Here is a 13695-nt window from a genome sequence, read left to right on the forward strand (position 1 = left end):
CGAATCATAGATTCATAATTACATCATCAGTATCATCACAGATGTTTATAGGCAATCAAAATATATCAAGCCAGATAGACTCGCATAGTGTTCAAACTTTTTCAACTAATTACTTTCATTCAGGGGAGAAAAGTATATCAACCCATTTTTTTTTCTCTCCTTTAGTGGCTTCTGCTTTAGATTGCAAGCAGAGCCCTTTTAAAACTGAAAATGCGATTGATGTACGCAAAAAATCGCATTTCCATCTATTGAAGAGATTAATATCAATAACAATATCAACATCAAGAAGAGCGATACTAATAAATTCATACCATGAGCCTCGATCATGTTCTCGGCTATTTCAGTATACATGAAGTCCGGTGGAGGGATTAGTATATGGTGCCTAGTGTCCACCGGGTAGCGAAGATCACTTTACAGAGTAAATCTGCTCAAGTATGAGATCAGAAGCAGGGATTTTTGAGGAGAATTTATATAGAGGAGTACAATTATGACACATCAAATAGCAGACTCAAATAGCAGACTCAAATAGCAGACTCAGATTCAGATTTCATCAAACAAATTTTTCCAAGAAAATCAAGCATCCCTAAACCAACCAACCAACCATCTCCCCACATATCCTCCCCTCATATCCTCCCCTCATACCTCAAACACCATGACCACCCCGCACACCCGCCCAGACACCGAAGCCATCCCCTACCAAGGCGAGCCCCTCCCACACGTTGCCTCAGACCTCATAATCCCCAACGTCCTCTCCTTCGACTGCGACGAAAAGCTCTGGGTCCCGCAAGCCCCCAACGTCTGGTTTCGACCGCTCGTCCTCTGCGTGTCGCAGGACTATTTCGTCAACATTCTCCGCGTGCGTCGCTCAGGGATTCTTTCCCGCCATCGCCATTCCGTTCCCGTGCACGCGACGACGCTGCCGGGAAAATGGCATTATCTAGAACACGATTGGTGGGCGACGGAAGGAAGCCATGCTTTTGAACCGCCGGGTGATATTCATACGTTAGAAGTGCCGGAGGGGGTGGAGGAGATGATTACGCTGTTTCATGTTACGGGGGCTTATATTTATGTTGATCCTGCTGGGAATCCGGTGGGGGTAGAGGATGTTTTCTCAAAGCTTTCGAGCGCAAAGGCGCATTATGAAAAGGTTGGATTGGGCGCAGATTTTGTGGATCAGTTTGTGAGGTGAGCCGTACAGGATATTTCTCCCAAAGAGAACATCAAATATCGCGCCGTTCTCACTGCGGGTTACCCCTCTTCACCTGTAACCTGTATCATATGTACTTCATACAACGGCTCGATACCTGGATACAATAAAATCTCTCGAAAACAACAAATTCATGCGAGTGATCTTGATATAACAAATGCGAAAGCGTCGAAAAGAAAATAGAATATTTGATTATAATAGTTCGCTTACTGTGAGTTTAAGATTCCTGCAAATCGTCTGACAGGTAGCGAGACGTTGCTTACCCGAAGCGGGGTCCCTTATCCCCATCAGAGATATCCCAATTCCACATCCAACACTGTCCATATAGATCGCAGGAACTCTGTCCTAAAGTCCCGTTTACGTCGAAAGATTGAACTACTTCTGGTGGGAGAGTGATCGGATTTTCTAAATCGTCAACCGCCACCTGCCTTTGCGGTCCACATGCATTTCCACATAAGCCAGTAGTATTCATAGACAATGTTTCTGAACTTGTCACCGGATGCGAATTTTGCCAGAGAACTGTGAGTCAAAATATTAGCTCAGCACGACTTTTTTTCTTAAGAGTAAAATGACAGCTGGGATAAGACGTTTCGCAGATAGCGAAGGCATTGAAATAGAGGGTGAAATACCTTGTTGGATAGATTCTAGGGCATTATCAATTCCTGCATCAAAAGACCAATTGTTCCAATCCATGCCAATACTAAGCTCTTGCGCTGGCCTCATTTCTGCTTGCGGCTATCTGTCTCTAAATTCACGGGAATCTTGCACGGGGTCCATCACAACGGTTTGCGAAGTCTGCAATGGCGGATATTTGGGTAGTGTTGCCTTATTTTGCACATGATTATGAGGCGACTCATTGATTTCTTGTTCCTGCTGCGAAAAATTGGGAGCGACTTTGCCAGTCTCCAGATTTAATGGAGGACCATGAAGCATTATCTCCATTTCTCTTTTGAATATAAGTCGTAGAAGCTCCTCCAAAACCTTCACCGTTTGTAATGGAACGATGGAAGATACTGCGAGCATCCTCTGAAGGGATATGGAATTCGAGACCCCTCTTTTTGCATTCTGTGCTTGTTCCGAACCTGGGTCTGACAAAGCCACCATTCCTAATGTGACTCCTGCTCTGAAATTCTGAATAGCGACATATGCAACAGCATGGGTGTCTCGAGCAGCTAGGAGAAGATCTGAGTAACGCGGTGAAATGTTACAGGTTCGTCTGGCGCAATGCCTGCATTGCTCCAAGCTTGTGGAACGTAAATCAGACGCAGCAGATGAAGGAAGTCCAGCCAAACAATGATTGTATCGAAGAAATGGCCGGTGAAGAATTATTTGAATATTGTCATATGCTAGCTGCAATACAAGAGCTTGTAGCTGGAATAACCTGCATATCCTGACCTCAGAAGCTGAAAGATTGCTAACATCGAAATCTGTATTTGAATTTAGCTTTAGTTCTGGAGGCAGTTGGTCAAACAACCTCACGAGATTTGCATTAATCGATACAGCCTGTTGTGCCATGTTCGAGGGATTTGAGTTTTTCAAATTATAAATATCACCAATAATAGGAGTTGCAATAGCATACAAAGCGAATTTGAATCGATGGTACGAGTTTAAGGTGACTTGAGTTGAAGAATCTGCATCCAAAAGCTCTAGAGAATTCAACAGTGGATGGACGCTGGAGGCATCATCCAGATTACCGGGCATGCGTACATCACAATCAGAATCGTTGATGGATAAGGGCCGCCCGTATGTAATCGACGAGAACCTGAGAGGAGGTTTAGTTTTAATGCAACAGAAGACTTTCGACCATTGGAAAATTAATAACTTATAGAATCTAGACTTACCTGTCATAAACATAGAGTGCCCACCATGTGCGGCGTCGAACCTCCTTGACAGTCTCGGTAAGAGGTCCCCACAAAGACTCCTTGTGTAGTCCAATGGCCTGTGAGCTTCGTATCCCTGCTCCCAATATAGCCAAAGCTAGGTTTGGTCTACCATTGTACATATAAAACGAACTTAGCAAAACACAAATCTGGACCGACTCAATTCCACCAATATCGATAACATCAAAAAGATGTGCTTGTACTTCTTTGAGCATTCGCTGCTGGAGTGCTTCTACGTCCAGATTCGTCCCACAGGCTTCCAAAACTTCTTCACCGGTAGTGTACCGCTCTCCCATAGCGAACACCATTAGAAAGAGTACAACGGTTCCAAGTTGACGAGGACTAGCCGCTTGGCTATCCATCACCTCCCTGTACTCGCTTGCAAATGAAGCTTCGTGGAAAAGCAACATGAACCAATGCACCGACTTTCTGTAGGACTCTACAAGAAAATCGCAAATTGGCCGTGGTGGAAAAGTAAATCCTGGAAACAGCGAGTCTAAGCTAACTGACTGAACCGTCTGGCGATCTTTGCTATGGGTATTTACGAAGTCTCCGCCTGGAATAGCATTTGTACTATAGCTTTCTGCCAAAGAGTTGATTGACTCTTGCTTGTGAATGTGAAAAAGCTGTTCATGTTTAGCAATCAGATCTTACAGGTTACCAGAGGGTCATCTTATCAGGTATGGTGTTTAATTACCTTACTTGTAAGTCCAATCGTAGACATCTCAGCATACTTATCTGGCGCGGGGAACGGTGTAGTTTGTTGAGATATTGTGTCATCGTCATGCAGTGAGTTTGACAGAGCTGGACTTGAATAGAGGCCCTTTTCTCCTTGACCCACGGGTTGAGGATGATCTAGGAAATATTTAGTTTGCGAATTTGACGGTCCAGAGTCGCAGTCTTTGTGGGTGGCCGGGGGCGTCCCCGAAGCACTAGGGGTAGCGGTACTCTTGTGGACCGTTTTTCTCCGGAATTGCTTCGATTTTCTTTCAACGAGAGTTCTGGTCAGCTTTCATAGCATCCATAAGCTCGTATAGCACATACCTTGAAGCTCTAGACGGTGTTGTTACACACGAAGCCCCTGAACGAACACATAATAGACATGGTTTTTCGATATCACACTAGATGTTTTTAGCATGTAATACCAGCATGATGAAGCATGATCGAATTAATCATCCGAGACTAGAACAAACCTTCAATTTTTGCCTCTGACAACGATCACAGGCATGTCGACGGCCGCCAGATGACCGAGTCTGAGTAGTGGAGGAGATTCCATTTTTTGAAGGTTCAGTATCTTGATCCATGGCAGCTCACCAATTACTGCGTATATAAGCTTAGATTTTGAGTGATCGAGTTCATAGTTTGACGTATTGACTTCCAGAAAGAGGGAGGGCTAGATTTCCATGTGGGGAGGGGGAGAGAGGGGAGTAACCTTAGATCTGGTACGGATTAACACAATAAGCTTTTTTGGGATGTCTTTCATTAATTGACTTACTTGGCAGGACAAATCTTTGGGGTAGATAGCAGAATTCTTTTGGATTATTAATGATTCTGTACCGTCATGATTCAAGAAACTTACTTAGCTGTCTGGTAAAAATAGGATTAATAATCAGAGGTCAAATTTGGACCTCAATTAATACAATAATTTTCTAATAAATATTTATAAGGATACAACGAAGGAAGAAATGATGGTTATATTTGTAGAGATTTCGAATAGCTACATGTTATTATGTACTAGGTATGCGTTTGTGAGACTGAAAATTATAAGGAACATGAGGCTCGTGAATTTTTACCACTAATTATTAGCCGCACATTGTGCTTGTATTATTTATTATTATCAAAAAAAAAAGATGTTGAAAAAAATTCAAGGTTTAATATAATCATCCTTAAAAAATTCACAGAAAATCAGAAACCAAATAAAAACATATCCAACAAACCTTACCATGCCTCCAGAAAAACCACTTCCTTATCCAGATGATTTTTCCACCGCAGATGAATATGTCGACTCACTCCTAAACTTTGCAACCACCTCTACCCTTTTTCAAACCCTATGCGGAGGCGTCCATATTCTCGATTTCTTCATCCGAGAACCAAGTCTCTACCATAAGATTCTCCCCGAAGAATGGCGCGCCTGGTTACTCGATTATCCCTCGATGGATTTTCTCGATTTGCTCATGCGGGATGATCTTTCATTGGCACGTGATATGGCCCATCCGCCGCCAGAATCGCTCATCACATATATCCTCAATATCCGCAAACATTCACTGATCCGAAGCGTGGAGAAGAAAAATCTCAGTGCGAGGAAATTACCAAGACATGTGGCTGTGGGTATGATTCCGAAGAAAATACACGAGGTGACGAATTTTGCGGATTATGTAACGAGGGTTGCGGATGAGGTGAAGGAGGAAAGTGGAAAGGAAATCACGCATTTTGTGGATTTTGGGAGTGGGCAGAATTATTTGGGGAGGACGTTAGCGAGTCCGCCGTGGAATAGGTGGATTGTGGCGGTGGAGAGTAAGGGGGGGAATATTGAGGGGGCGAAGAGTATGGATATTTTGGCGGGGATGGCGGAGAGGGAAAAAGTTATGAGGAATAAGAAAGTTTTTAGGGAGAAGATTATGGGAGAGGTAGCGAAGACTAAAAGAGCAGAAGGTAAAGTCGATAGAGATGAAGAGGCAGATTTACGACCAGCGAGGGCTTTACAGACGATATATACCCCGGCTGTTGGAAAGGGATATATTCAATATGTGGAACATCGAGTTGAAGATGGAGATCTATCAGATGTGGTATCTCAAATTGAGGATTTGAAAATTTCAGCCCCAGACGGTGATCTCAACATCATTTCCGAACCAGGTTCTACCGCTCCTGCTAAAGAAGATATCATTTCCCGCGTCTCGGAAGCGATACCCTCAGAAATAAACCTAATGGCTATATCCATCCATTCCTGCGGCAACCTCTCACATCATGGAATCCGCTCTCTCCTCCTCAATCCTTCAGTTCACGCTATAGCCATTGTAGGCTGCTGCTACAACCTTCTCTCCGAACGTCTCAACACTCCTTCCTACAAACATCCTCTCCTCCGTCCCAATCTCCGTGCTCTGAATCTTCCACCCCCTTCTTCCACTTCAACCCCCACATCAGATCCCCACGGTTTCCCCATGTCCAACCGCCTATCAACCTACAACGAACACGGCATCACACTCAACATAACCTCTCGAATGATGGGTGTTCAAGCGCCTGCAAACTGGACCGCCAAAGACAGCGATTCATTTTTCACACGCCACTTCTATCGCGCTCTACTCCAAAAGCTATTCCTGGATTACGGCGTTGTACAAGCCATCCCATTAGACACCTCCGACCATCTCGACAAACGAACTTTCACTTCCACAAGATGCAACACCACAGAATGCTGCGAAGACAAAGAAGAAGAGCCCATCACCACAACCCCAATTATAATCGGTTCCCTCCGAAAATCCTGCTACGAATCTTTTACCAGTTACGTTCGAGGCGCGATTCAAAAATTAACCGCGACACCAGCTTCTTCTTCCAAGGAACCACAAGTTCCTCGCTCAGACGTCTCGTCAATGGTCCAAGAAAAAGTCGGCCATATCACCGATGTCGAGATCCAAGCTTACGAGTCTCAGTATTTGGCGAGGAAGCAAGAACTCAGTATCATTTGGTCATTAATGGCGTTCAGTGCTGGGGTTATAGAATCGATGATTGTAGTTGATCGATATGTGTTTTTGCGAGAAGCGGTAGAGAGAGGAGAGTGTAGGGATGCGTGGGTGGAGGGGGTTTTTGAATACGGGATGAGTCCGAGGAATTTGGTAGTTGTGGGTGTCAAATAGATTTGGGAATGGGAGGGGAAGAGAAAAGGGGTGGATTATATAAAAGGGAAGTAGAAGTAGAAGTAGAGTTTGATTGTTATAGACAGGCCCCTTAGACCCTTTCAGTTTCTGAAACCATGAGAGAAGGTTGTATAATTTACCGAATAAAAAGTTGCACGGTAATTTGATTACAACGGAAACAAAAACTAGAACTCTCTGCTTAAAGACTTGGGCATTGGTCTTCACTTCATAATTCACAGTAATTCAAACTCCTTGAATGTTCAAGGTTCATATCCCTTCAGAGCTGCACCAGTAAACATAGATTTGTTCCGTAGGACAATCATGATTCATTCATTAGAGCTGATGCCAAAAGGGGTTAAGCGAAATATCCATCTCTATAATGATATCCCACTCGCCGCCATGCATTAATGTACATCTGATATCATAATCATCAACTTTTCCTTAAATTTCTGCTTTAGATACGGACATTTTATCTGGATAAAGCGATATCATCAATACGTAAAATCATTTTCACCGTCTCAGCCGCCAATTCAATAGCACTCGTGCTGACCAAAAGTGGTTGCAACACATTTTCATCCGCAATATCAACCTTGACACCTCCACTCTTGATACTGACACCTGCATTCTTCTCTCCGTTTGCATGTTTGTGGCGCAGTTCGGTGACGACTTTGATGCTATTGAGACCTGCGTTCTCGGCAAGAGTGGTGGGGATTACTTCCATGGCGTCAGCGAATGCCTTCCAGCAAATAGCTTCAGTACCGGTCAATTCTCGTGCTTGCTGTGCTAATTGCGATGCGATTTCGATCTCTGGAGCTCCACCTCCGGCAATCAATGCCTTCTTTTTGACTAAACATCTAACGACGCAAAGAGCATCGTGAAGACTGCGCTCGGCTTCGTCGAGAATGAGGGAGTTGGCACCACGGCAGACGATGGAAACGGTCTTGCCTGCGCTCTTTGTACCGGTGATCTTAACAAGTCTGGAACCGGAAGTTTGGGCTTCTTCGACGAGGTCGGCTGAACCGAGTTTATCTTCGGTGAAAGAGTCAATGTCAGCGATAGGTTTGCAGCCGGTAGATTTGCAGATAAATTCTACTTCATCACGCTCGATGTCTTTGATACAGAGGATGTTGAGTTTGGCGAGGAAGTGGAGGGAGAGTTCATTAACAGCATCACGGAGGATAGACTTTTGGATCTACAGGTCGTTGTTAGCACTCCCATGATAAATAGGTTGTACAAAAAGACATTCTGGGAAAGAACTATAACATAACATACCAATAAAACGTTACACTTCGCCTTCTTGATCTTTTTAACTAAATTCAATAAATATGTTCGCTCCTCTTTCAAAATCTTATCCATTTGTCGATAGTCGTTGACAACGATTTGATTTTCCATCTGAAATACGTTAGCAGTATTCGATTTATGATTTCTCGAAATGACTTACATCAGGCTTTGGAGGACTGAGTTGAAATTGAATAAGTCCAATCTTTGCCTTCTCCATTCTAATAGGTCCACCTCCGTTCTTCAAAACACCTTGAGTCAAAACAACACCCTCAACCATTTCACTATCTTCGATGGTACCTCCCGACTTTTTAACTATTCTGATGTTCTTCAAATCCACATTTTCTGCAGTCTTGATATCGATTGTCTTTGTAACAGCGTTTACTGCCATAGGGCCGAGAAGATTTGAGTATTGTGAAACGATTTTGGAAGAAAGAGATGTGTTGGCGGCTTGTAAAAGAGTTGCGGTGTCGCTGAGAGCAACTGGGACCGACATGTCGTGGAGAATTTGGACTGAAGCTGCAGCAGCTCTTTGGAAAGATTCGGCAATAACTGAAGGATGGATTCCCTTTCCTAGTAATTTATCTGCAGCACCCAACAGACTTCCACAGATAACCACAACTGAGGTAGTTCCGTCTCCAGCCTCTACATCTTGTGCTGCTGAAAGATCGACCAACATCTTCGCAGAAGGATGCATAACTGCCATACTCTTCATCATAGTGCTTCCATCGTTTGTGATAAGTGTTCCTCCCTTGCCGTCTTGAATCATCTTGTCCATTCCCCTAGGACCGAGGGAGGTTCTGCATGCATCTGCGACAGCTGTATTTTGTCAGCTTCACTTCCGCATGATTTTACTTTTCCAAACACACCTCTGGCAGCCAGAATGTTGGCATTTCGAACGGCCATAGGCTTTTCCTTGTCCTACAGACCACATTAGCTATACTGAACAACCCCTCTAAGCTACTTAAATGTCCCACCTTAAAGGCATTGTTGGTAGAATTTCCTGCTGATTGAGTAAGAGCCATCTTGAAGTATCTGGTATTGGCTGTAGGAAATCTGGAACGTTTAATCTCAGAATATGTTAAGAAGTGACGTCGTCGCGTTTCTACTGCTACTGCGCGTCTGTCTTGAGATTTCGAATTTTGAAAAATCGGCTAACCTTATCTTGGACTAGCTTATCAAGCAACGCCGACGTACCTTTGGATACCTAAGAGCTATGGGAGGATTATCAACACAACGAACTAAACTTCTCACAACCACATTTTCTCCACCACATTGAAAGGAATTTGGGTTAGGACAGTATATTACCCTTAGATTTTTAATCTCTACGCAAACGACCAATTCTACGAAACTTCATCCATCAAATCTTCAGCTAAAACACAACCTTACAACATCGTGCCTTTCGTCACTCAGCTCTCATCATGGTCCGTACTTCATTGCCTGGTGTTTATATATTTGACTAACAATCTCGAAGGTCAGCGCAAAGGGACAAAACTGGGAGAACTACAAGAAGGTATATATATATGAGCACCCAAGCTGCTAAGACTCCTTCTGACAAGTACATAGGACTTCGCCGACGACGAGGTTGAAGAGAAGAAGATCACACCTTTATCAGATGAGTAAAGTTATCCAGGTCATCGCATTATCGCGTCATTCCAGTATCTAATAAATCGTAGAGATATTCAAGTCCTAAAAACCTACGGCGCAGCTCCATATGGTGCCGCGCTGAAGAAACTCGAACAGCAGATCAAAGAGAAGCAAACAAGTGTGAATGAGAAGATTGGCGTAAAGGTAGGAGCTCAGGATTTATAGCATATACAAACAGGGCCTAAATGTCCAACAGGAATCAGATACCGGATTGGCGCCACCTCATTTATGGGATGTAGCAGCAGATAGACAACGGATGTCAGAAGAGCAACCTTTACAAGTTGCAAGATGTACGAAGATTATTCAAGACGAGAAGGATACGGAAAAGAGCAAATATGTCATCAATGTTAAGCAGATCGCGAAATTCGTTGTGAACCTTGGCGATCGTGTCAGTCCTACAGATATCGAGGAAGGAATGAGAGTTGGGTATGCGGAATGCGATCTCAATTATTTACAAAGCTAATCCTATCTCAAATAGTGTCGACCGCAACAAGTACCAAATCTTATTACCCTTACCTCCGAAAATCGATGCTAGTGTTACGATGATGACAGTTGAGGAGAAGCCTGATGTTACATATGGTGATGTTGGAGGTTGCAAGGAACAGGTCGAAAAGCTACGAGAAGTCGTCGAAATGCCACTGTTATCACCAGAACGATTTGTCAACCTTGGTATCGACCCACCCAAAGGTGCTTTACTTTATGGTCCTCCAGGAACTGGAAAAACACTTTGCGCTAGAGCTGTCGCCAACAGAACCGATGCTACATTTATTCGAGTTATTGGTAGTGAGTTGGTGCAGAAATATGTCGGAGAGGGTGCTAGAATGGTTCGTGAATTGTTCGAAATGGCTAGGACGAAGAAAGCTTGTATCATTTTCTTCGATGAGATTGATGCAGTCGGAGGGGCTCGTTTCGATGATGGTGCCGGAGGAGACAACGAAGTACAAAGAACCATGTTGGAATTAATTACCCAACTTGATGGATTCGACGCGAGAGGAAACATCAAGGTCATGTTCGCTACAAACAGACCTTCTACCCTGGATCCCGCGTTGATGAGACCTGGACGTATCGACAGAAAGATCGAATTTTCGCTACCAGATCTCGAGGGACGAGCAAACATTCTTAGAATCCACGCCAAGAGTATGTCTGTCGAGAGAGACATTAGATGGGAATTGATTTCACGTCTCTGCCCCAATTCTACTGGTGCTGAACTTCGAAGTGTTTGCACAGAGGCAGGAATGTTTGCTATTCGTGCTAGAAGAAAGGTCGCGACAGAAAAGGATTTCTTGAGCGCAGTTGACAAGGTCATCAAGGGTAACTTGAAGTTCAACTCCACTGCCACTTATATGCAATACAACTAGAAGTCTATTAAAGACTAGAGGGGTGTATATTAGCTGGCGTTGGTGTATAAGATAGCATTAATGAATCAATATTCATGATCACTTCGTTTAAAACAATTATTCACTTCGCGAAAGTTGAGTAACGAGCCATGAGATTCCCAGCTCGTCACACTTGCAGATTTTCAGGAATACCCGGTGCTCTTATTCGAACTGGTTCGTTTTACATGACTGCTTGATTTATCAGAAAGTCAGTTGAAAGAAATCAAATTTTGCTATATTAATATACACGCAAGACGTGCAAATGAGATCAAAAAGCCACACACTTTGCGGCCTCGTTATCCTGTCTCTTCCAACCTAACAATATTAGATCCTCATCTTGACCCTTTAAAATGGTACCCTCAAGTAACGGCAACCAGCTTATTATATTTGGTATCAAAGCAAATACAGTCAAGTGATGAACAAGAAATGGGGGTTATAAATTGGCTCAAGCTCGACTTTTGGGCTGAAAGAATGCGCGTTCAACTTGGAAAAGGCAATCGTAGGATTAATTTATGAGAAAATAGCAACACTATATAAATCTTGGGATGCTATGAATTGATTATGCAAGAGAACTCATCTCGAAATTCGACGTTTGCGCCAACCTTCCCGTCTTCAAGATAACGGATGGCTCACTTCGGTCCCAAAATGACTCCTTAGATATAGTTAAAAATATGTTTCGAAAAAACTAACTCAAGACAGCCTTGATTCAGATAAAAACCCTGAAAGCTTCAACTAAAGATCAGTTACTATAGAGAAAAGGCATTCAAGTTCAGAAAGCTCCCATCCCATATGTATATTCGGCAAAAATCCCATGCACCTCAACCCATGGAGTCAGGAACTTCGGGAACCATTTATTCAGCCATTTCCCTCCATACAAACATGTATGAGCTGCCTTGCAGTATTCCCAATAATCAGGAAACCATCCACAATGAGCCCAGTCGATAATTGCAAGCGCACGGGGCGGTGTTGTGGGAGAAACGATGATATTACCTCGATATAAGTCCCCAGGCGTTGGTTTAATCGACCCGTCATCTGGTAGATACTCCCTCCAAGGGTCCTTGAAGTTACTCGCAAGTGTAAAACCAAGCCAGGGTAGCGAAGAAAAGCACTCGCTAAATTGTTTAATAATTGCAAATAGGCCGCCAGGAGGTTGGCTCTCAATTATGATATCTGAAAGATGACCCCGACTGAGGGAGCCTATAAAGAAGTTAGACATTGAGAACGATGCTAGGGGCTTCCTGAATTCTGATAACATACCGATGAAAGGATCCTGAGGTAATTCCATGTATATAAATACGTAATCCCCATCAACTCTCCAGCCATAGATTTCCGGAACAGGAACTTCATCCCCAAGGTTCTTTCTGATTATCCAAAGACATTGTGCTTCAGCTACCGTAACGTAACGACCTCATTTAACAAGAAGATTCAAATGCTCGAAAATGACAGGAGGAGGTTGGCGTTTCCTCGCCCCATTGCCAGACAATGCGAGAACTTCTGCTGGTGTTGGTAACTACTGGCCAGGAACATTTTGAAAAAATGAAGAATCAAGAAAGTTCATCGAGGGCTCTGTACCGTCTGGAAGGTCACTGGCACGAATCATAAGGTTGATAGACATTTTTCACGGACATGGAATGCGATGAGCTGGATGGACAAAGTAAATGATTAAATGCTATAATGAAATAACGAAATAAATCCACCAGTGTCGAAAGAAATCTGGGATGTGAATCATCCTATAAAGATTTGAGGGAGTAGTTGAATCATTGAAGATGTTGGATGTGGTCTACGTGGTCTGGTAGGTTGAGCAACAAACAACTATCAATCAGGGACACAAGATTATCATAACGAATCCCCTAGAGAATTTGATGTCTAATTGCAATTCTATCCAAACTAATTTACTAAGAAGTCTAGTAACTAGATAATGGCTCTGTTACAACATGACGAACCTTCTATTCAGGTGGGTGTAATAATGAATAAGTAGTACTCGGTGCAGTTCACGTGAGTGAGGGGAGTTTCGCGTCTTTTTCGAGTGCAAAATTTATCAACACGTCTGGTGGTCGTATTCTCAATCCGCACATTGGATCGATGATGTGCATGCTCTATCTCCTTCATCGACATCAGATATTCGCAGTCCAGTTCACGGAAAGGCAGCCCGTGGTTGGGTTCTTCCCAAGGTTCGGATGATGATTATAGTATGAAAATATTCTCGTTTTCCTCCTCTTCTGGCTTTAATTTACACTCGTTCTTCTGATCAGATTGCAGGTGTACTCATAGTAAGTGGAACAATATTATCAGAGTTGAATTGCGTTTATGTATTCAAGGCTGTAGTGAAGCCATGGCAAATGATGGGATTGGATATTCTTTGCCGATCATATATGTCAGATCAGATCTTACATGCCTTGACAAGTGAAAGGCGCGACGAGTGAAGGGCGTGTCGATGTGATCACCGTTTTGAATGTACC

General features: G+C 43.4%; 6 protein-coding genes across 6 annotated transcripts; 3 read left to right on the forward strand and 3 right to left on the reverse strand.

Moving 5' to 3' along the window:
* Nucleotides 1-652: 652 nt before the first annotated feature.
* On the forward strand, nucleotides 653-1189 carry EAF01_008211 (uncharacterized protein; the record flags this gene model as incomplete). The annotated part of the gene is made up of 1 exon (XM_038916467.1): nucleotides 653-1189. One exon carries the CDS (start codon nucleotides 653-655, stop codon nucleotides 1187-1189), a length of 537 nt encoding a protein of 178 aa, XP_038767829.1.
* A 277-nt stretch (nucleotides 1190-1466) lies between these two features.
* EAF01_008212 (uncharacterized protein) lies at nucleotides 1467-4363 on the reverse strand (the record flags this gene model as incomplete). The annotated part of the gene is made up of 6 exons (XM_038916468.1): nucleotides 1467-1726; nucleotides 1963-2969; nucleotides 3049-3713; nucleotides 3785-4073; nucleotides 4132-4208; nucleotides 4301-4363. The coding sequence occupies 6 exons, from the start codon at nucleotides 4361-4363 to the stop codon at nucleotides 1467-1469; spliced, it is 2361 nt and encodes a 786-aa protein (XP_038767830.1).
* A 667-nt stretch (nucleotides 4364-5030) lies between these two features.
* Nucleotides 5031-6935, forward strand: EAF01_008213 (uncharacterized protein; the record flags this gene model as incomplete). Its single annotated transcript, XM_038916469.1, has 1 exon — nucleotides 5031-6935. One exon carries the CDS (start codon nucleotides 5031-5033, stop codon nucleotides 6933-6935), a length of 1905 nt encoding a protein of 634 aa, XP_038767831.1.
* A 235-nt stretch (nucleotides 6936-7170) lies between these two features.
* On the reverse strand, nucleotides 7171-9238 carry EAF01_008214 (uncharacterized protein; the record flags this gene model as incomplete). The annotated part of the gene is made up of 5 exons (XM_038916470.1): nucleotides 7171-8127; nucleotides 8208-8327; nucleotides 8377-9032; nucleotides 9083-9134; nucleotides 9191-9238. 5 exons carry the CDS (start codon nucleotides 9236-9238, stop codon nucleotides 7405-7407), a joined length of 1599 nt encoding a protein of 532 aa, XP_038767832.1. The 3' UTR covers nucleotides 7171-7404.
* A 396-nt stretch (nucleotides 9239-9634) lies between these two features.
* On the forward strand, nucleotides 9635-11218 carry EAF01_008215 (uncharacterized protein; the record flags this gene model as incomplete). Its single annotated transcript, XM_038916471.1, has 6 exons — nucleotides 9635-9637; nucleotides 9688-9726; nucleotides 9780-9832; nucleotides 9890-10004; nucleotides 10057-10286; nucleotides 10339-11218. The coding sequence occupies 6 exons, from the start codon at nucleotides 9635-9637 to the stop codon at nucleotides 11216-11218; spliced, it is 1320 nt and encodes a 439-aa protein (XP_038767833.1).
* Nucleotides 11219-12005: 787 nt separating this feature from the next.
* EAF01_008216 (uncharacterized protein) lies at nucleotides 12006-12851 on the reverse strand (the record flags this gene model as incomplete). Its single annotated transcript, XM_038916472.1, has 3 exons — nucleotides 12006-12433; nucleotides 12494-12625; nucleotides 12809-12851. 3 exons carry the CDS (start codon nucleotides 12849-12851, stop codon nucleotides 12006-12008), a joined length of 603 nt encoding a protein of 200 aa, XP_038767834.1.
* Nucleotides 12852-13695: the final 844 nt, after the last annotated feature.

Source organism: Botrytis porri (assembly GCF_014898465.1).
Source record: "Botrytis porri strain MUCL 3234 chromosome Unknown BPOR_011, whole genome shotgun sequence".
Lineage (NCBI taxonomy): Eukaryota > Fungi > Ascomycota > Leotiomycetes > Helotiales > Sclerotiniaceae > Botrytis > Botrytis porri.